The sequence below is a fragment of the Pipistrellus hanaki genome (genome assembly GCF_964339955.1).
Source record: "Pipistrellus hanaki genome assembly, chromosome: 4".
Classification (NCBI taxonomy): Eukaryota; Metazoa; Chordata; class Mammalia; order Chiroptera; family Vespertilionidae; genus Pipistrellus; species Pipistrellus hanaki.
The window spans coordinates 89,356,926-89,380,457 of record NC_140506.1 but is presented as its reverse complement, the minus strand read 5'-3'; the positions used below and the strand labels follow the sequence as shown (position 1 = coordinate 89,380,457).

At 41.7% G+C, this 23,532-nt stretch overlaps 1 protein-coding gene across 1 annotated transcript in view; it reads right to left on the bottom strand.

The window, feature by feature from the left end:
- The window catches only part of ADCY9 (adenylate cyclase 9), a 128,745-nt gene that overhangs the window by 34,282 nt on the left and 70,931 nt on the right, over positions 1–23,532 (bottom strand). The window contains exon 3 of the mRNA XM_084882267.1: positions 2,539–2,729. Within this exon, the coding sequence (XP_084738393.1) occupies positions 2,539–2,729 (191 nt within the window). The remainder of the gene's footprint in view (positions 1–2,538; positions 2,730–23,532) is intronic.

Genomic DNA, 23,532 nt, shown 5'->3' with positions numbered 1-23,532 from the left:
GAGCCTGCCTGTGGTCCCTCCCCACTGGTCAACCTCCAGCCCTGATCGTGCACCGGGACCCCTCGGAAGGTGTCGGAGAGCCAGTTTTAGCCCAATCCTGCAGGCCAGGCTGAGGGACCCCACTGGTGCACAAATCATAAACTGGGCCGCTAGTCTATATATATAAAAGCCTAAGCGACCAAATGACCAAACAACTGCTATGACATGCACTGACCATCGGGGGACAGATGCTCAACGCACAGGATCAGGCTTCCTCCTGTCTGGATTGGGCCTGCGGGGATTGGGTTCCCTTCTATCTGGATAGGGTACCATCCTGTCTGGATCAGCTATCTGACATCCCCTGAGGGGTCCTGGATTGCGAGAGGGCACAGGCCAGGCCGAGGGACCCCACTGATGCACAAATCCGTGCACTGGGCCTCTAGTAATTTATAAAGCACTCACAGATACCTGCTCTCACCTTATCCTCACCTCAGGCATTAGAAGCAGAGAAGGTGAGAGTGTGGCAATAGAAGACCTGAATAGAAGACCAGGTTTCCTGTTCCTCCACTCCAACTGTAATTCCAACTTTCTGGAACAAGCCTAGACACCTATGATCCCCCCAACACCATCAAAATACCCCTCAACACCATCAAAATTCCCCATCAAGATCCAATTCTATCCCTTCTGAAAGGAACCCAAAGATCTTTTGTTTTGTTTTGTTTTTGTTTTTTGTGGTTTTGTTCTTTTTTTGTTCAAATTCCTTTGGCAAACATGGTCAACCTTAATACATCACAAGATTTTCAGAAAACTCTCGATCATTACTTGGAAAACTTATACAAGGTAATAGAATATGCTAAATACATTGTTTTTGTCCATCTAGATTTTTTTTTTTTAAATTGAAGTCAGCAAATGCATTCTCTAATGGATAGAAACATAGAAATGCACCTGCACAAAATCTAAAATACAATAAATCATTTATTTTTGGCTTTGAGCTCTATTTGTTTATTTAAATACAGCTCAGGTTGAAACCTGGAGGAAATTATTTCTCCCCAGATAATGAAACCGTACTTATGCTCCTCCCTGACATGACTCTTCCCTGCTACACTCACTGACACTCGATGCACCCAGAGCTCCTTTCTGACTGCTGCAAGACATCAGCCCAGCAAAGAGGCTGTTTTGAAAGTGCACAGGTATCAAGGAAATTTCAGATACATTAGCTGTTATGCATGTGTCAGAGAGTACGGGGAAGACAAGATCTAATACCTACCCCGCTGGGTCTGCTGGGTCTTTACCTGGGGTGATTTTACCCCCCATCCCACATCCCCTCAAGGACATTGGGCAATGGCTGGAGACAGTCTTAGCTGTCACAACGGGAGGAGGGGGAGCTCCAGGCATCTAATGGGTAGAAGTCAGGGACACTGTTCAACATTTCAGTGCACAGGACAGCCTCTGTCACAGTTATCTGGCCCAAAATGTTGATAGTGTTGAGGCTGAGAAACCCTGCACTAAGTTAACAAAGCACACAGTGAAACGATATATGAGTACTGTCAATAAACCTGAATGCAACAATCACACAAAGTAACTGGTGCTCAGTCCTGTGGATTCTGACTCAGTGAAATAATCTGGAAACTCCAGCTGGTTGTCACAGTGTGGTGCTGTTAGGCTTAAATGCCAACATAGCTAGTTTTCAAATCTGTTAATGAATGTGGATAAGAAGGAACAGACTGAATAAAAGTCATAACAAGAGGCCATCATTCTGACCAATATATCATTAAGCAAATATCTGAGAGCACAAAACAATGAAGTAGATATGCCATATCCTTTAAAAAATAAATAAATAAATAAATAAAGGATATGACAAATATTTAAACTGTAAAAATAAACAAGGGGTACAAGTAGGAAAACTAAGTCAAATGTGAAAACTGAGGACCAGCTCATGACCTAGGCTTAGTTCATGTGCCCAAGGTCCATCCCATTAGTTCCTTAGTTCACTATGACAGAAACGGGTACTTCTCGACAGCCACCAGGACATCTCTGTTCCAGTAATGAAATTCTATAATGTTCTTCGCAAGCCTGCACTCCTTCAGCTAGCTATATCATATGGTTCACCCACACCAACGAAATTTAAAATAATTAGAGAACATTTGATTTCAGAAGACACAGAAATACTTGAGAAAGTGGCTCTCTGAAATAAGGGACCAACTAGCTCCCCAGCAAGAAGTGAGGAGAATCACCTTCACTCTCATTTATCATTAGCTTTTAGAAATTCCCAAAGACATCTCAGGTCGCAAAAAAAGGAAATAATAAACTCAAGTGAGAAGCATCTTTATGCAATGCAGAAAGAAAATGGAAGTGCAGAATATGTCAAAAAAGAAAAGATTAAAAATGCAAAAATGCTGCTTCGTTTATACTACATGGAGGGGAAAAAAATCACAAAACGGAATTGAAGGGCATTCCAAGTCATCTGCAACAGACCCAAAGGCTGTTTATTATTTTACACATTGTACTACAGATTATTATAAAATTTTAGAAATAGGAAAAAAACAAAACAAAACTAACCTTAAGGTTATCAAAGGTTTTGACAGTCTGCGCCAAGTCACTGATACTCCCTGGTGACGCTGTCCCCTGTGCCCTAGGACCCGAGGACACCTGTGAGCCGTCAATGACCTCAAAGCCAGAAAGCAAGGCCTCTGAACAGCTGCAATGAGACTCCTTCGCTCTCTTACCCGCTATCAGGTATGTCTTCAAACCTATGGATAAAAACTACAGTCAGCACAGGTTGAAACCACCTTTGGTTGAAATACAGCTCCATTCTTGCTCGCCGTGCAGGACCTGCTCCTGGAAAGTTAAAAGTAAAGTGAAAAATGTGAATATGTCATATTTTACTCCTGACTTCCATCTTTTCAGAGATGTGCAGCCTCGGGGGAACATCTGCCTCTAAGCAACACCATTTACTCCCATCATATTTTCTTTAAACGATGGCTGCACATTTTACCTTTGAGGGCTGAAATGAGCATTAAAAAATTCCTCCTTTGTGACAGCAGCAGAGCCAAATGATGGTGGGCCCTCTGCACTTCCTGGGTTTGTTTTCCTCTCTCAATACCAGTCACTGACATATACAATGGTAGGTCTAGTTAGTTGTAAGGGATTTAGAGGTTGGACCATTTTTCCTATGTCCCCTGACATAGGCAAAACTACTATGAAAAGTGAGACCATAATATGCACCCACAGGGGTAATTAAAACCTCCCTTGATTAAAATTTGTCAACTATTTTCTGTTGGATCCAGATATTCATAGCAAAAACATTCAGCTTTCATCTAGCTGTAGTCTATGCAAATTTTATCCTCTCACAAAATCTTCATTAAAAATAAAAAAGTTGCTAAAGTGGACAATTAGCCTATATCTTTCAAGTCTCATTAAAGGCTGAGATAACACATTAATGTATGCTACACAGGTAAGCAGCTGTAACCGGCGTGTAGGACCCTGTTCTGGGTAGTCAGAACTATCTACTAGGGAAGTAATGAGGAGCTTTTCCAGATCAAACTCAACAAATTTCTGAAAAAGAAGCAAATCTTATTTAAAACATTTTTTAAAAATCCCCACCCAAAGATATGTTTTATTGGTTTTAGAGAGAGGAAGGAGCGAGAGAGAAACAGATATTGTGTCACAGAGAAACATTGATCTGTTGCTTCCGGTACATTCCCTGACTTGAAATCAAATCCACAACCTAGGTAAGTGCCCTGACTGGGAATCAAACCTGTAACCTTTTGGTGTATGGGACAATATTCCCAGGAACTGAGCCACCCAACGAGGGCAGAAGTGAATCTGATTTAAATAAATTCATTGTTGGTCCTTACTAGAATTTAACCAGATTGCAAATGTATTAAAGGGAGTAACTATAATTTATTTAATAAATGTTTATTTTAGGCATGGTGCATGTTATAGAGGGTGGGCAAAAGTTGGCTTACAGTTGTGAGTATGGAAAAAACAGAACTTATTCTTGTATTATTATTGTATTACTTTCCATACAAACAAATGTAAACCTACTGTTGCCCCACCCTGTACTAAGAACAAAACAGGGAGAGTTTAAGCTCCAGCATGAGGTGGTAATGAAAAGCCATCATGGAAACACTAGATCAGGTGACATCTACACTGCTGAACAAGCATGGTTGCTTACACTCAGTGTATATTTAATAAATGCTTTAAAATAAATTAATAAAATAACCTAGGAACTATTTAATCAATAATCCTTAATCATTTTATAATTATACCTCCATTTAATCACTTAATCTTTGTTCATTTCCACTCACTTCATAAAAATATCTATGGTGTATGTTTTTAAATTTACTTTTTAAGAATTTGGCAAGAGTCCTTAAAACATCTAGAGACATCCTTAAATATAGCTAAATCCCAGGTTGAATCAGAAGACTTAGATAAATAATTTTAGATGCTAATTAATCCCAAAGGAACTATCAATAGTTAACATGCTGTTAACTATGGTTCTGATCTTCCTTTTTTTTTTTTTTTCCTCCTCAAACAAAAATGCACATCACAATTTATGTAGAGGATTGATTACAGATATAACTAATTACATGCATAATCTTGAGTTGGGAACATGAACTAGAATATAACAGAAGAGTAAAAGCAACTTCCTATGAATTTCTCAGGCTCTTGTCACAGACAGCACTTGTTCTTTCACCTTGGGGGGAGTTGAAAAACACCACCTTTGTGGGCTAACCAGAGAATAGTCCTGTTTCTGGCCTTCGAGTCCTGGGCTGGCAGGGCTTATTCCTGGTCATCACCGAAGTGTATGAAAAGGCCAGTCCCTGGAGCTGCTCTAATGGTCCCTCCTCTGACTCCCAAAGGAGCATGTGCTGCCACTGCACACAGCAACCTGGAGGACCAGAAGGAGGGACATTTTTTTATTGTAGGAAGAGAGGAGCTGCCACTGAAGGGAGGTTTTCCTTTATGCCAGCAGCTGGTCCTGACCCCAGAAGAGTGTTCCCTTCGAGATGCTGCTGGTTCGGGGCTGCTTTGGTTGAAGCTGCTAATCCCTGAGGAATGCCACAGAGCATAAAGCTGAGAAGCCAAAGAGGCTCTGCTCTCAGCTCTCAATCCATGAAGTGTCCTTGGTAACTGCCTAGCCCTTCCCTGTGCAGCTCCAGACCTGTAAGAGCCAGTGAAGGAGGTCTTTCCTAGAGGTGCAATAGCTAAAGCAGGGAAACGGCTGAGTCCCACTGAGACATGCATGATGCTGAAGCCAGCGCTTCAAAGCAGGAAGGCGCCCACCACCCGGGAGGGTGCAGCAATAGTGCCCAGGTCTGCAGTCACAAGCTCTGTCGCTGCCTTGGAGAGCATATCCCTGAGGTTTGTTATTACTACTATGAATTGTGACTACTGTGATACTGCTCATTCATCACTTATTGAGCACCTCCTGTTTACCATGCACTGTGATGAGTTTAGAACACATCAGCTATGACCCCTATCTATATGGGGCTATCCCCTGAAGAAGGATCTAGCCAGCAGGCAGGATGAGGACATGCTGGTGTTCTAGAAAGCATAGGAGGGAAACCTTGCAAAGACTTAGAGGTTAGGGCAGGATTCCTGGTTGAAGTGCCCTTCAAGCCAGGAACTGCAAGACGAAGAGAAGTCAGCTCAATGAAAGCCAGCAGGGTCAGGTGCTGAGGTATTGTCATCAGGCTGTGGGTGCTACTGCAATGAATAGGCCCTCCAGAAAGGGAGCTTTTGGCGGTAGAGTTGAGGGATGGAAGTAAATTGAGTGGGACCAGGACAGGAGAATGAATGTGGGTGAACGGCCAGAGATAACCTGGGGCCATGCAGGTGGGGTGAAGACCAGCTCCAAGAGTCTTCACGATAGGGGCAATGGGGAGAATGGGGAGCAGGCACAGGCTTAGGAAAGGTCAGGGAGCTATGGAACTGCCAGTCACAGTGGGTGGGAAGCGGGTAGGGAATATGGGAGTCAGGAAGTTAATTGTGGGAACAGGAACCCCAAATGTGGTGGTGACAGCACAATGCTTCTATAGCAGGCCCTAGAGAGATGGGTAAGGGCATGCCTTCTGCAGAGCAACCTCGGATTCAGGCTACACCACCTCTTTACTGCATGACCTGGAGTAAAATACCCCAGCCCTCTGCATCTCAGTTTCCTCCTGAGGTGAGGCTAAAAACAGGACACCCCACATGGCTCATGTGAGGATTAAACAATGAACACATATGGAGGTTTTAAAACAGTGCCTGACACATAACTCAGTAACCTTAACTATTGTTATCAACTAGTGGCCTGGTGCACAAATTCGTGCTCATAGAAAGGAAACTGATTAGAATATTTTTTAAAATATATTTTATTGATTTTTTATAGAGAGGAAGGGAGAGAGATATAAAGCCAGAAACGTCAATGAGAGAGAAACATTGACCAGCCACCTCCTGCACACCCCTCACCGGTGATGTGCCCTTGACCGGAATCGAACCCGGGACCTTTCAGTCCGCAGACCGACGCTCTGCCACTGAGCCAAACCGATTTCGGCTTGATTAGAATACTTTCTCTATAATAGAAGTGTCAACCAAATTCATAATCGACAATGACAGATGGAAACACAAGCATGCGATTGGCACCAGCGAAAGCTTATATGTAACATTTATACGTGAGTCAACTTAACCTTTTAGAGATACACAATACACTTGCTTAATTAGATCAGCTTTCTGATTTAGGTAAACATTTTCCAGCTCAGTGAAGCATCCCAACCTCTCTTTTAGGTAATTGTCAGCAACACAGCACTAAATATCAACACAAAGCAGATTATTATTGTAGATCACACAGGAAGAACAAAGGGTAAAATACTTAACTGCACCAGTGTTTGACTATATTTTGCACAGTAAGAAAACCTGAAGGCATTTTCAAAATCCACCATTTCTTACTTCTTTTCAGTCTGGTCAAATTTCTAAGCTTTCTAAATCTCCGCTTTCCAGCTAATGAAAAGAAAATAAAATTCTACCGAGTCTCCTTCCTACCTACTCCAGGACTTCTGTGAGGATCAAATGAGATGAGACATGGGAAAACACTTCACATTCATTTGGTTAAAGGGTAAAATGTTTGCACCTGGCTATAAAGCAAGTTGTATTCCTGGCTGAAGAAATTCCAAGGAGGCTAGTCACTAGGGAGAGGAAGCGGGTATTGCTACGTGATGTCATTACTCAGCACCCACAGTGACAGTTTCTGGGTTGGGCTGGGCTGTATTTTGCGCATGGAGTCTCGGCAGCATTGGCTGCAGTTTGGTGGGCTGACGCTTCAGGGTGGTGACAAAGCCTGTGCCCCACTTGGGGGACGCCAAGTGTTGCTTTGTGGACACCAGGTATGCAGTGCCATTTCTCTGTAAATGGCCAGTGCCTGTCATGGCAGCTCCTGCTTTGAGCATCTGCCCCCTGGTGGTCAGTGTGTGTCACAGTGACCCATCAGACTGTCAGAAGGTTGGACACTTAGCCTATTACACCATATATATATATAATATATATATATATATATATATATATATATATATATATATATATATATATATATATATATTATATATATATTATATATATATATTATATATATGGATGTTTGATCTGCCCATCACTGGAGTTTTTTTCATGCTCCTATGTACAAAAGCATATGCAAAATGGTTAAATCAATAATTGCTCCAAATTTGTTTCTAACTTGAATTTTTCTTTAGGAAGCCTCCCAATGGCCAAATTGTAGTGATGACACACTACCGCTAGTGTCCCCAAGGTTTAGTGTATGTATGTGTCCATGGCAAGCAAAATTGGTGAACAAATTAAGTATCTTTTTATTTATGTTTTAATATAAAGCTAAATTTAAAGTGAAACCTTTTGCCAAAACTAGAGGGATGTCAGCATGATAAAGAAAGGGTGGGCTTAGCTGCCTGATGTGAAATACCCAGGAAATGTATTAGGTCTGAGTGACTGAGTCCCAGCTTTGTCAAGTCTGATAGAGTTTATAAAAGATAAGGATTTAATGAGTAACCACACACGGGAATCCTGAGGTCCAAGTTCATAAGAATGATTCTTCATGAGCAGGTCAAATAAGGCAGCTAAATGATTTTTATTAAGTATAGTGAAACAGGAAAGTAATTAAGATTTCTTATATTCCTTCCTGGTAATTGATTTTAAACCTCACCAGCATTTATGGATTTTATCAACTTAATTTTACAGAGCTGAGTGGTGGGGTTATAAGGTCCCTGCTGAGCTCCTGTCTGACGAAGGAGCTTGTCTCTGGCTGCTTGTTTTGAGGAGAGTGACGTGGTTAACATTCTTAAGCCTTCTTAAGTATATCATCAATTTTTTCAGGACAAGAGCTGCCTTGCACACACAACCAGTGCTTAGTTTTGGTGAACTGAGTATAATTTGCGTCAATGCCATAGTCCAGTTTGGAAAAGAAAGACTATTCTGGCCTCTTTCCTGGATCATGGTCCTTTGCCATGGGACACTTGCTTTGGAGTGAGATATCCTGAGTCACGAAGAATCAAGGGCCTGTCAACTCAACAACAAGAAGAGAATAATCAGGAAGAAAAGAATGTTTGGAGATGCAGCCTTGGGAACCAGCAGCATAATATAACAAGCGCCTAGAAGCTTGCATCACCAGTGATTTGAAACAATAAACATAAGAGAGGCAATCTGGTTAGGTTAGTTCATACACATTCTAAAAAGTTACTTCATCTTTTTATTGCAGCTTTCCTCATAACTAGGTCTGTAATGGCTGAGTAGCATGAAGATTATTGAAGCTAAAATCTAGTCAGTCAGTAAGAAAAATAAAGATGAAAAGTGCTCTTAATATCAATCTACCAAATAACTCAGGCCTACAAAATTATAGGTAGGTTATTTCATAATTACCTGTATATAGCTCCTGCTTAAGAAGACCAAAGTTTTGGTGGGGAAAAAACAACATTTTCCACTTTGTTGACATTAAAATACTCTGGATGGGTCTAAGCCCTTTCTACTCTTACGTAAAACAACCAATCACAAGAATTGATTCATCCTGGTTGTTCCAACACTTGATAATAAACCACAAGTTCCTACAGCAAATGACTGGCAGTGAAACTTAACCTCTTTCTAAAAAGTAAAAGTCCCAAGCAATAAAATATGAGGCAGACTTTTCCAAGCAGGTGAGAGGACCCAAAGGTAGGTACCATGCCTTTTTAACCTGATCTTGACTTAACCTTAAGCAGAACAAATCAAACGTTTAATCCTCACCTGAGGATATGTTTTTGTTGATTTTTAGAGAGAGGAAGGTGGGGAAAGAAGGAAAGAGGAAGAGAAGGTAGGAGAAGGAGGATGAAGGGGGGGGAGGGAGAGAGAGGGGGGGGAGAGGGGGAGAGAGAGAAAGGGGAAACATCGATTGGTTGTTTCCCATATGCACTGCGATTGGGGATTGAATCCACAACCTAAGAATGTGCCCTGACTGGGAATCGAACCCGCAACCTTTTGGTGTACATGATGATGTCCAACCAAGCCACCCAGCCAGGGCAAAAAACAAACTTTTAGAAGAACATATTTCTCTCCCTCTCTCTCCACCCTGCTACTTGAAACAGGTGCTTTCTGCACTCAGCTCCCTCTCTCTACCTATAATGGGTAAGCATGCTGCCATCATGGCCAAACATGAGTGGCCAGACAACCACTTTGTGACCATGGTCCCATGCACTGTCTTCCTCTTACCCTCCACACTTGGCATTAGTAAATGCCACCCTGCGAAATGCTATGTTGCTGAGTATTAGCATCGTGAGAGCCCCATTACTCCCATCTCTAAAACACTCCTGAATTACGATTTAATATTAGCCTTCACAAAGGCTACAGTAACAAAATCTTTGAAAAATACATTTCACATACCCATGGACAGCTTAGCAAGTAGTACATCATTCATTCACTCATTCATTAATTCACTTATCCAACAAATTAAATATTTATTGAGTATTTAATGAGGATTAGGACCTGGGCTAAGTGTTGAAAGAAATGAATAAGAAAAAAAAAAAGAGTACTCTGATTTCAGAAACTGAGCGCAGTTGAAAACTGTGACTTAAACACGCAACTTCAGTTCCCTCACCTACAAAGTGAAACACTAATAGCAAAACCATCTCATGGAGCTATTGTGAGGTTTACATGTGTTAATGCAGATAAAAAGGGAAAGACAGTGCTTTTCCTTAGAGAGTCTCCAGGAATACTCATGAGTAACTCAAAGCAAGTGAAGAAAGGGCATGAAGTAATGCTCATAAAAATTAAATCAGAGAGTGGAAGGGTGGCGGTGAATATGAGGATAATAAGTAGGTGATGACACATCTACAAGAAGAAATAATTACATGAATTCAACTCTATGTGCTGACAGGAAGTTCAGAAGTGACAAAAGGCATTTTATGGTGAGAAGAGAGAAAAATGAAGGTCTATGATAACTATCTTGGAATATTATAACAGCATTTAAATAATCAGAAGAGGCTATAAAACAAGAGAGCTAGAAGGCAAGGTGATGGGAACTAAAACAGAGTAACAACTAATACATTGTTATTCACCAAATGATAACTTGCAATGCCATCAGACACTTGAAGCAGAAAACGAGAAGAGTCACAGACCTTAGTCTTTTCCCTTGATAACTGAGAAATAATAGTTAATTTTAACATTTTAATAGTTAAACTAAGAGTTTAAAAATTAATACTTTTAAGAATTAAAGTTTTAAGTACGTAACACAGACAATGGAAAATAGATTCTAGGAAAAAGATAAATGAAAGGCTCAATTTAAAATCTGAGAATAGGTGGGAGCTAAATAATTGAAAAATAAAACAAAGAAGCAGAATACATTAAAAATAGAAATAAAGCCATATAATGCTAAGTAAAAAAGCCAGTCATAAAAGGGCACATACTTTATGATTCCATTTATATGAAATGTCCATAAAATAGGCAAATCCATAGAGGCAGAAAGCAGACTAATAGTTGCCAGAGCTGTGGAAGGTAGAGAGGTGGGAAACAACTGTTAATGGGTACAGGGTTTCTTTTTTCAGGGATAAAAATGTTCTAAAATTAGATTGTGGTAATAGTTGCATAACTCTATGAACATACTAAAAGCCACTGAATTGTATACTTTAGAGGAATGAATTATATGGTATGTAAATTATACCTCAATCAAGCTGTTCTTTTAAAAAAGAGAAAAAATAAAGCTATGTGAACTTCAACTAGAAGCAACAATAGTTCTCAGATTCAGAGAAGAAATAAAATAAAGGCAGTAAGAAACATCCTTGGGAACTCAAGAAAAATGAGTGGGCAATGGCAGGTAAAAGAAAAATATATAAAAAAATAAAAGCTTCAAAATAGATAACGTGGGAGAGCTAGGATGGAAAATCAAATAAATAAGGCTAAATAACCTTGAAGAACTAAAACTTCAACATGACCAGAGTTTAGAAGTCTGGGAGAAATTAAACAAAACAAAAGTTTGACCTTCACACGATATCTCCAAGAATCATCAAATTTGCAACTCTCACTGCTGCAGTCTAGTCCAAAAGAGCTGGGCTGACACCCAAGCTTTCTTCTTAGAGTGCCAACCCTTTCTCCCATGACAGAAAGGGTTCGCCGCACAGCACAGCAAGGCTGCCTGAGCGTCATGTCACGTCATGTAACGCCTGTCTCTACCTCCACAAATCAGAAGGCTCAGGCTTTCCCTGGCTGACTTGAATACCATTGTCTCCTTTTCATCCACAAGGACATTTGTTTGAAAAATCTTCTTCTGATGCAAGGGCAATGCTACCCACAATGACACTTCCTGTGAGCATCTTCAGCTGAAAAGAAAGGCGGCCTAGCCAAACTCACCCTCCCTCGCCGGGAAACATCGTACTATGCAAAGCCAAATACACACTTCTCATCACTCCTGATGGGCTTTTCTTGGGAGCAGCCACACCAGCACCCTGTTACTTCGTGGAAATGTTTATCTTGGCTTCTGGCTTGCTCCCAGATCACATCTCCAGCACAGTCACATGCTTGCTGTGAATTTCACTTTTCAAGTCAACCAGTTTTCAACTCAAATTAAGGCTTTCTCTCTTTGGATGAGTGATTTGACACTGGCTGGAGCACTGATTGAAACAGTTCCCCAAACTGCATTTTTCTTGTTCCCATGGCAGTCTTGTTCAAGCCAAATAACTAAGAAACCTAAAACCTCTATTTTCTGATTAAGAAACAATATCTTTAGTTGGTTGCAGTATTGTTCTGTACACCAAAAGGTTGCGGGTTCAATGCCCAGTCAGGGCGTGTACTGAGCAAGATTTCTCTCCTCTCTCTCTTTCTTAAAAAAAAAAATTGTTAACCATGAAGACAGAAGAGAAGCAGTTCAGAGATGGAAGACGCTGACGACACCTTGCTATACTACCCTGTTTCCCCGAAAATAAGACAGTGTCTTATATTAATTTTTTCTCCCAAAGTCGCACTAGGTCTTATTTTCAGGGGATGTCTTATCTTTCCATGCGCTAGGTCTTATTTTGGGAGGATGTCTTATTTTCGGGGAAACACGGTAGCAGTCAGCAGCTGTGCATCACTGCAGGTTGCCCAAGACTAAACCAGAGAGGGTCGGACCTGCATTACCATTTGTCCACCATCCAAAACTGAAATATCATTGCTGACATGTACACATAAGGAACTGTTTGACTTTGAAATTGCGTCTCAAAAGAACTGTTTGCCAGAAAGAAACTATAGACTGATTCATTTGTCTTTCAACATTAAATAAAAAAAAATGTTAAAAAGAAACAGTATCTTCTTAGATATCTCCAATTTCTCTAAATTCACTTCCACATTGGAGACAGTCTTTCTATTTTACACCTTCCTCAGAAGAATCAGTTTTGAGTGTGTGGTATGTTTTTAACAGCCTTAAAAGTGTTTCTGGGCAGTAAACAAGAAGTCGAGAGTGGGGTAACTCTGCCACTCCGGAGTTCACTGGCCAGGTGATCCGCTCTCTCATGCTAGCTTCACACTGCATGGCATGTGGCTGTAATTTATGCCTCAAGAAAATCACAGTTATGTTGTAGACCCTCAAAGAAGCAAAAACTGAAAGAAAAACCAAGGCAGTGAATAGTGAGTGCCCATTTAAGAGCAGAGGACGAGGGATGGGGGTTCTGGGATACATCAACATGCAGAGGTGTGACTTGTACGAAAACATGACCTGGAGCTGCAATTTACAGCCTCTCTCAAAAAGAGGGATGAGTCTTCAGAAGCTCCCTTGTCTTAGAATGGAAAGTGGGACTCTGCTACCAATCTGAAGGACAGATGGAAGTGGGCAGGAGGCCCATGCATTCAGACTCCCTGGGAAGGAAGGGTCCAAACCCTCCAGCAAGCAGGTCCCAAACCTGCTGATGAGTATTTGGAGAAAGGAAGACATGAAGAGCAGCTAATATCTGGGAAAGAAATGAAGTGTTACTCTGACTACATTAAGAACACAGAAATATAAGGTCTCAGGATCTAACAAGACATGATGACTATGGTTGATAACACTGTACTATATAATTGAAATTTGCTGAGAGTATAGAGCTTAAATTCTCATACACACACAAAAAAAGGTGTGATGTGAAGAGATGGATGTGAATTTCCTCACTTTTCAAGTCAGTTTTTAACTCACATCAAGATTTTCTCTTTTGATGTGTTTTGCATAAGTGTTAACTAGATGGGAGAATCCTTTCACAATGTACATGTATATCAAATCACAATGTACACTTTAAATATCTTAGACTTTTGTCAACTGGGGGCCCAGTGCACAAATTCATGCATCTTTTTAAAAAAATATATATTTTATTGATATTTTACAGAGAGGAAGGGAGAGAGATAGAGAGCTAGAAACGTCAATGAGAGAGAAACATGGACCAGCTGCCTCTTGCACACCCCCTACTGGGGATGTACCCGCAACCAATGTACATGCCTTTGACCGGAATCAAACCTGGGACCTTTCAGTTCGCAGACCGACGCTCTACCACTGAGCCAAACCGGTTTCGGCCAAATTCATGCATCTTGAAAGAACTGTGGGCTATGAGGCTGCGGTGGACACAGGGGCAGGTCTCGGCCCATCCTCCATGCCCTGCCCAGCCCCTCCCACAACAGCCCCTGGTCTCCTGTCTGCTGGCAGCCCCACTCCTGCCACCACTCCTGCCACTGCTATTCCCGCGCGTTGACGGCATCAGCACCGCTTGCATCCACTGATGGCAGGGAGTGTTTGGGGGCAGTGCCATCAGTGGGCGTGAGTAGCAGCTGCTGCCCCAATTGCCTCTCAGGAGCAGGGGGAGTTGGAGAAGCCCTCAGGGGCGATAGGGGCTGGCAGCCACCGCTCGCACCCAGTGAGGGCATTGAGCGATCGGGCTGGTGTGGAGTGCTGGCAGTGGATGCGAGCACCGGGCAGGACCGTGGTGCATGGGAGCAAAGAATTTTCAGTATCTACCAGAAGCTCGCCCCAATGACAGCAACCAGCACCCCGCTTTGATCTGGCACCCTGCTCACCATCCCGCTGTGGCCAATATCCACCATGTTTCGCACTCTGCCGCCTGCTGTCATTGCCTGCCATGTCCCGTGCATGTCCCCTGGTGGTTAGTGCATGTCATAGCGACCAGTTGCTCAGCTGTTCAGCTGTCCAGTCTATTTACATATTAGTGTTTTATATATAGATTATACCTCAATAAAGTTGGAAATTTTAGGTTAAAAACATTCTATCTAATAAAGAGGCAATATGCAAACTGACTATCACTCCAACACATAAGATAGCCATGTGGACACAAGATGGCTGACACAAGATGGCCAGCAGGGGAGGGCAGTTGTGGGTGATCAGGCAAGCAAGGAAGGGCAGTTGGGAGGGACAAGGCCTGCAGGGAGGGCAGTTTGGAGGGACAAGGCCAGCAGAGGAGGACAGCTGGGGGTGACCAGGCCAGCAAGGGAGGGCAGTAGCGGCAATTGGGCTGGCAAGGGAGGGCAATTAGGAGCAATTGGGCTGGCAGGGGAGGGCAGTTAGGGGTGACCAGGCCTGCAAGGATGGGGAATTGGGAGGGACAAGGCCTGCAAGGGAGGGCAGTTGGGGGGAGGGGAGACCAAGCTGGCAAGGGAGGGCAGTTAGGGGTGACCAGGCCTGCAGGGGAGGGCAGTTGGAAGGGACAAGGCCTACAGGGGAGGGCAGTTAGGGGTGACCAGGCCTGCAGGGGAGGGCAGTTGGAAGGGACAAGGCCTACAGGGGAGGGCAGTTAGGGGTGACCTGGCCAGCAGGGGAGGGCAGTTAGGGGCAATCAGGCCGGCAGGGGAGCAGTTAGGCTTGATAAGGCCAGCAGGGGAGCAGTTAGGCTTGATCAGGCTAGCAGGGGAGTGGTTAGGGGGTGATCAGGCTGGCAGGCAGAAGTGGTTAGGGGCAATTAGGCAGGTAGGCAGGCGAGTGGTTGGGAGCCAGCAATCCTGGATTATAAGAGGGATGTCCAATTGCCTGTTTAGGCCTGATCCCACTAAGCAGTCAGACATCCCTCGAGGGATCCCAGATTGGAGAGGGTGCAGGCTGGGCTAAGGGATACACACCCCTGTGCACAAATTTCATGGACCGGGCCTCTAGTATATATATATATATATATATATATATATATATATATATACACACATATATATATATATATACACACACACACACACACACACACACACACACACACACCAGGGCATTTGTGCTGGGAGTTGTGCAGACTGTGATGCCTACTTGCAGTTGGACAGCAGTGCAGGGGGTGGGGGCAGCGGCAGTAGCACAGAATTTTTTACTATGATATCTAGAAAAAGGAAAGATACAGACAGTGAAGAAAAAATCCACAGGGCATTTTGACAGGTATGGCAATGGTTACATCAGTGTGGCAGAACTACATCATGTTATGACAAAAATAGATGAAGTAGATTAAATGATCAGAGAGAGATTGATGGAGGTGGGAAAATCAACTATAAAGAATTCATATAGATGATGACTGAAAAATGAAGACCTACTTTCACTCCCTGCCCCCAGAAGAATCAAATTGAGTATTTTACTTACCTCTTACCAAAAATAAATAAATAAATAAATAAATCATTTACTTATTTTGTTTCTATATAGTAAAACTGAATGTCAAAAGTATTTTCTGTCCACATACACAAAAAATATCTGCATGTGTTGGTTTGTGTTGGTTTGTGGTCATGTCCCCTAACGATCAAGCCACCCACCAGTTTTACAATATAAATACTTGTACTCCCGTAATTATAAGGAAGCACTTAGTGGACTCCTTGCAGTTCCATTTGTTAATGATTAATACAGTGTTTGAGCTGGCCAGTTTTTCATGCATGCAGCTTGACAATTGAGCACAATTAGGCATTTGCATTAAAAACAAAAAGTGAAAAAACAAACTCAAAACCTATTCAAATGGGTTCTAGTTCAGTTTTTTAGTATAAATTGTTATAGCTGGCTTGCTGAAAGCAAACACATTTAAAATTGTTTAGCTCAGGATGTGTGTATTAAAATGGGTGAAGGAAAAACTGTCCAAGACGTAGCCCTAGTACAGGGTGGTCCTCTTGCACTTCCATGTACCCCAACCATGTGACACAACCTGGTTGCATGTCTCATGTGTATTGATTTAGGATTGTCTACATTTTACTAGATTAAAATGGGTATCAGGCTGTCACCGTTCACACAAATTTTTTAAAAGAAACTTTTACCAAGGGAACATTTTTAGACTGTTTTTAAAACCTTCTAAACCATGACTTGGAGCCAGCAGAGATAGTCTGTGGCTATGAACTTTAGCATAACCATCAGCATTGCTGTTCAAGAAATATTTATGTCCATTCCAAGTTCTAAATGCTAGTCTTTTTATTTATTTTTCCAATAAAAGACCATTATCTTTAAAAAAACAAAACAAAAACAAAACACACACACACACACACACACACACCAAAATATTAGCAGGATAATCCTAGATTAAAGAAGGCTAATATGTAAATTGACCAAACAGCAGAATGACTAGTCACTATGACGTGCACTGACCCCAGGGGGGTAGACACTCAGTGCAGGAACTGCCCACTGGTGGTCAATGCGCTCCCACAAGGGGAGTACCATCAGCCAGAAGCCCTGAGTCAGGCTCACGGCTGGCCTGCACAGAGGCAGTGGCAGGAGCCTCTCTCGCTTCTGCAGGCCTGAGCAGTCAGTCAAACATCCTCCAAGGGCTCCTGGACTGTGTGATAGGATGCACGCCGGGCTGAGGGGACCTCCCTCCCCCAGCACACCGAGTGCACAAATTTTGTGTACCCGGCGTCTAGTAGGATTATGAAAAATATTCACTTTCTATATTAGAAATTTTCTCATTTATTTTTATTTTCTATATTAGATATTATTTACTTTGTTTAAAATAAGCATGAATTGAGAAAAATCAAGATGGCAGCACCAAAGCTGCCACCTCGCACAACAATTTCAAAACAACAACTAAAAGACAGAATGGACATCATCCAAAACCACAGGAGAGCTGGCTGAGTGGGAAATATACAACTAGAAAGAAGGAGAGAGGCTCACGGATCAGGGGAGCCGCAAAGTGCTGAGGTAGGGAGAAGTGCGTGTGCAGAGAGGAAGGGTGGCCAAGAGCCTGGCTGGCGGGAGGGGAAGGGAAGTCCCTGACTGCACTGAACCCCAGTTCCGACTGCACTGAACCCCAATCCTGGCCAAAACCCTATGGACCCAGGCTCATACGGTTGGCGTCTGAACTGTAGAGAAAGGCATCCAGAGACTCAGAGACTGGGAGACTCGGGGGAGCCGGAAGCCACAGCAGGCAGGGTCTAGAGGCGTGAGCATGAACGCGAGTGAGCACGCGCAGAGAGGTCTGACCGCGGAGGTTGCTGCGGCCTCTCCTTAGTGGAAGGAGTCGGATGCTCCAGACTGCACTGAATCCCAGTTCCGACTGCACTGGGATTAAAAATATTATACAGAGACCCGACCCAATTACAGGCAAGCCCCTGGGGCACCCATGCTCTTGCAGGGGAATTTGAACTGTCAGGTGGAAACTCGGGAGCCACAGAAGGCAGAAGTCTGAGGCGCACACAAAAGGGCAGGACTGATGGGAAGCCAAGACTGTTGGCTCAGCCCTGAGACTCTGCCCCATCCAAGCTGAGCACAGAAGCTTTTGCAATTTTGCAAGTCTGATCCTATAAGACTGTCTCCAATACAGAAGGTATCCTGACATAGACACAGCTGACACTCACATCCAATTGGCCTGGAGGTCAACTCCTCCCACTGATACCAACAACAATCAAAACTTAACTACAACAAGGCTGTACATGCAGTCCACAACGGGGAGCACCAAGAGTGTCTACCTCAGGTAACTCAGGAGGTTGACCCATCAGTGCCATATAGGACACCAAACACACAAAGCCACCCTACCAACTCAGGGAAGCAGCAAAAATGAGGAGACAAGGAAACAAATCTCAAACGAAAGAAATGGAGAACAAAAGACTGGATATTGAGTTTAACACCATGGTTATAAGGTTTTTCAAGAATTTCCTAGAAAAGGCTGATAAATTTAATGAGTCCCTCGAGGACATGAAAAAGGACCAACTAGAAATTAAACATACACTGACTGAAATAAAAAAATATTACACAGAGACCCAACAGCAGACTAGAGAACACAAGAATCAAGTCAAAGATTTGAAATACAAATGGACAACGGACACTCCTCTGGAGAAGCAAGAAGATAAGAAAATACAGAAAGTTGAAGATAGTGTACAGAGCCTCTGGGACAACTTCAAGCGTATCAACATCAGAATTATGGGGGTGCCAGAAGAAGAGAGAGATCAAGACAATGAAAATCTATTTGAAGAAATAATGTCAGAAAACTTCCCCCAACTGGTGAAAGAAATAGACTTACAAGTACAGGAAGCACACAGAACCCTAAACAAAAGGAATCCAAGGAGGACTACACCAAGACACAATATAATTAAAATGCCAAGAGCAAAAGACAAAAGAGAATCTTACAAGAAGCAAGAGAAAAACAGTTAGTTACCTATAAGGGAGCACCCATACGATTATCAGCTGATTTCTCAACAGAAACTATGCAGGCCAGAAGGGAGTAGCAAGAAATATTCAAAGTGATGAATAGCAAGAACCTACAACCAAGATTACTCTACCCAGCAAAGTTATTCAGAATTGAAGGGCAGATAAAGAGCTTCACAGATAAGAAAAAGCTAAAGGAGTTCATCACCACCAAACCAGTATATATGAAATGCTGAAAGGTATTCTTTAAGAAGAGGAAGAAGAAGAAAAAATTAAAGATAAAATTTATGATGAACAATATATATATATATATATATATATATATATATATATATATATCTCAAGTGAATCTAAAAACCAAGTGAATTAAAAATCTGAGGAACAGAATAAACTGGGGAATATAATAGAATCGGGTAAAGAAAGGGAGTGGATTGAAAATTATCAGGGGGAAATGGGTGTGGGGGGTGCAGGAAAAGATTGGATTAAAATCGTACACCTATGGATGAGGACAATGGGGGGGGGGGAGGTAAGGGCAGAGGGTGGGGTGGGAACCGGGTAGAAGGATGCTATGAGGGGTTGGGGAAAGGAGAAATAATTGTAATGATCTGAGCAATAAAGATTTATTAGATTTTTTAAAAAGCATGAATTTTTGAATCAATGACAAATTATTTTAGACATAGAAACATTTAAGAAATAATAGGCCAAAGACTCATGGTCCCACCTAAGAAACCAAGTATCACCTACAGTAGTCAGGTTCACTGTGGACCTTCCCCCACTGCAAACCCTTCTCCTCCACAGAGTGGGTGACTATCCTGAATGCCACTGCCATCATGCTCTTCTCCATGCATTGCTTCAGGTTTTAAAAAAACATGATATATATATATATATATATATATATGGCCAAACAATATAAAGCATCAATATGCTTTTTTAATTTACATACATGACACCATTTTACAAGTATTCTTCTGAAAGTTGCTTTTTTTGGTCCAGCAATACGTTTGAGATTAATCCATATGCATGATCTTCAGACATTTATTTTATTTTATTTTTTTCAGACATTTATTTTTAAAACTCTTAAGTTTTCCACAATTATACCACAATTCAAAAAAGAAAAGCTTCATTTATTGGGTTAATTAACACCAACTATGAACTCTGTGTTTTATTTAAAATAAGAAAGAGATATTATAAAGAAATAGGGTAAAGCTATACTTAACATAAAATACCACTGATTGACAGAATATGTCATAAATATAAATGTAAGAAAGAAATATAATTTATGGAAACCAGTAAAAAAAACAACAACACAAAAAACCAGGAATGGAGCCCAAGGATGGAAGAAAAGTTGCTGGGAAAAAAGTCAAAGAATCAAAGTCAGGGAAAGTGACAGGCCAGGCAGCAAAAAACATTAAAATGGAAAAACCAAAACAGAGAAATAAAAAAAAGGCATACTTTGAGTCCTCAGCAGAAGTATAGAAAGTGAATGTTTTCCATAATTCTATTGTCCTGTTAATATTTTAGTATATTTCTGTATGTTTCTTTTTATAGCTGATTTTTTCAGTTTTATTGAGGTATCATTGACAAATAAAATTTTAAGATATGTAAAGTATACGTAATATAAGAGGAGGTCTTCAAATTATAAGTTAACAAGGCTGAAAGGAGACAACTCCATTATCCCTGGTTAAGGAAATCCTCATGGCTGCGGTAGGTTTAGGCCAACAGCCTGCCACTTCTTGCAAGTAAATAAATGGACGGGGGGCCCAAGGAATAGATCGGAACCAGGTTGACTCATGGCCAGGTGAGGAACAGACATTGGCCCACTCAGCAATATGGTGTGGCCATAACATTTCAGCTATATACAGCTGGGTTTTGAGGAGTGTGAGAGGTGGAACTGGAATAGAGAGTTCCAGATGGTTCCAGAAAACTGGAGAAGCTTTCATCAAACTCCTGAAAGCAACTGCAAGTAATGACATAATACAGGAAGTGGGTTATGGAGTGTATAAAGAATCTAGACCCACAATGTCCAAGAGTACTTTCTGTGAAATGGAAATGTATAATAATCTTAGTTATTAGTTCAGTGGCCACTATCTATGTGGAGCTACTGAAGACTTGAAATATGGCTAGTATGAGTAAATAATCTAATAGTTTGAATTGTGCCGAAACCGGTTTGGCTGAGTGGTAGAGCGTTGGTCTGCGGACTGAAAGGTTCCAGGTTCGATTCCGGTCAAGGGCACGTATATTGGTTGCGGGCACATCCCCGGTAGGGGGTGTGCAAGAGGCAGCTGGTCGATGTTTCTCTCTCATCGATGTTTCTAGCTCTCTATCATTCTCTCCTCCTCTCTGTAAAAAATCAACAAAATATATTAAAAATAAAATAATAGTTTGAATTGTAACTTAAATTTTAAATAGCTACATATAGCTAGCTGCTGCCTTATTGAACAATGATGATCTGGATCCTTCCTTAGTGAAGGAAAGGAATGAATTAGCAACAAATGTGGGTTGAAAAATTGGTTCAAAAATATAATTCAGAGCCCAGCTATATAAAGATCAACCTTGCTTGACACATATTGTTCCTAAAAATGCTTTTAAATGTGACTATTTATAAGATATGCCATATTTTCTACTTCTTATTACCCTTTAAATTTTACTATATGATACTTAAAAGCAGTTTGTGAACTGGACACCAAACTCTCTGATCTTTCACACCCATTAAAAGTAACACATGTAGTAAAACACACGACTGAACAAATTACCATTTCGTGGGGGAGGGGGTTCTCTCTGACTCCTTGGGACTTGAATGTTTAACTAGGCACACAGCCACTATGCTAATAGGATTTGGCACAAGCCACCCAGAACAGAGCGGGAGAAGGTGTTTCAGGAGCAGTGTTGCTGTACAGTCTCTTCTGCTGAGGCCTCAGCCACAGGCAAATTCAAGAAGCGGGAAAACTCACTGTAGTCACCTCGGTCAACTTCATTTCTTTTTCTGCCCCTTAAGGATACCATTTACTCGACGGTCTCCTCTCTCCTGCCAATTTACTGTCTGAACATCCACAGCAGGCTATGTGATTTCAGGTCTTTTTAACACTGCAAAATCACACGTGATGTGTTGTTGAGAGCACCAGAGACCACACCCTGCCCACTGCTATCAAGCTACCAGTGGTCAAGGAATTCATCTCTGCAGCCAACTGATTTGCATATTGTGCCTTCCTAACATAAATACAGATAACAACATCTGGTCCCCTGCTCATAACCCAGAAATTCCTGTATCATCAGCACTCAAAGTTTCTACAAGGCACTGCATGATGGCGCCTCCATGCCAAAGTGGCAGGTCCCAGCAGCAAGCTCTACCTCATCTGGGGACCATCATGAATCATGACATTCCTGTTGGTTCTTTTTAATTCCTTCTCCTGAGGACCCATAACAACACCTTATGGAAACCAGAGGGGTGAATCATGAATTCTCAACCCCATCAGATCCAATGGCTCTTTTTTATTGCATTTTTATTACATACCTAATTTGCAAGGCCTTCTGTACCATCTTTTTTTTTTTTTTTTTCTTGTCTAAAATTTTACATATGTCTTATTTTTTCCCACTTGACCCCCTCATCCCCAGTCACTCCCACCCCGGGCAAGTTCCCACCGCCCAGTGACTGTGTCTATTGGTTATGCTAATATGTATGCTTATAAGTCCTTTGGTTGCTCTCTAACCATCCCCCACTTCCCTGCCATTTGTCTCTGGATCTATTCTTGTTCATCAAATTATATTCATCATTATATCCTATATATGAGTGAGATCATGTGATATTTATCTTTCTCCAACTGGATTATTTTGCTTGGCATAATGCTCTCCAGTTCCATCGATGCTGTTGCAAATGGTAAAAGCTCCTTTTTTATAGCGCCATAGTATTCCATTGTGTAGATATACCACAGTTTTTTAATCCACTCATCTGCTGATGGGCACTTAGGTTGTTTCCAAATCTTAGCTATTGTAAATTGTGCTGCTATGAACACAGGGGTGCATATGTCCTTTCTGATTGGTATTTCTGGTTTCTTGGGATATCGTCCTAGAAGTGGGATTACTGAGTCAATTTCAAGTTCCATTTATAACTTTTTGAGGAAACTCCATACTGTTCTCCACAGTGGCTGCACCAGTCTGCAATTCTACCAGCAGTGCGCGAGGGTTCCTTTTTCTCCACAACCTCACCAGCACTTGTCATTTGTTGATTTGTTGATGATAGCCATTCTGACAGATGTGAGATCGTATATCTCATTGTTATTTTGATTTGCATCTCTCAGATGATTAATGACTTTGAACATGTTTTCATATGTCTCTGGGCATTCTGTATGTCCTCTTTCAAAAAGTATCTATTTAGGTCCTTTGCCCATTTTTTTATTGGATTGTTTACCTTCCTTTTGCTAAGTTGTATGAGTTCCCTATAAATGTTGGAGATTAAACCCTTATCTGAAATATTATTGGCAAATATGTTCTCCCATGCAGTGGGCTTTCTT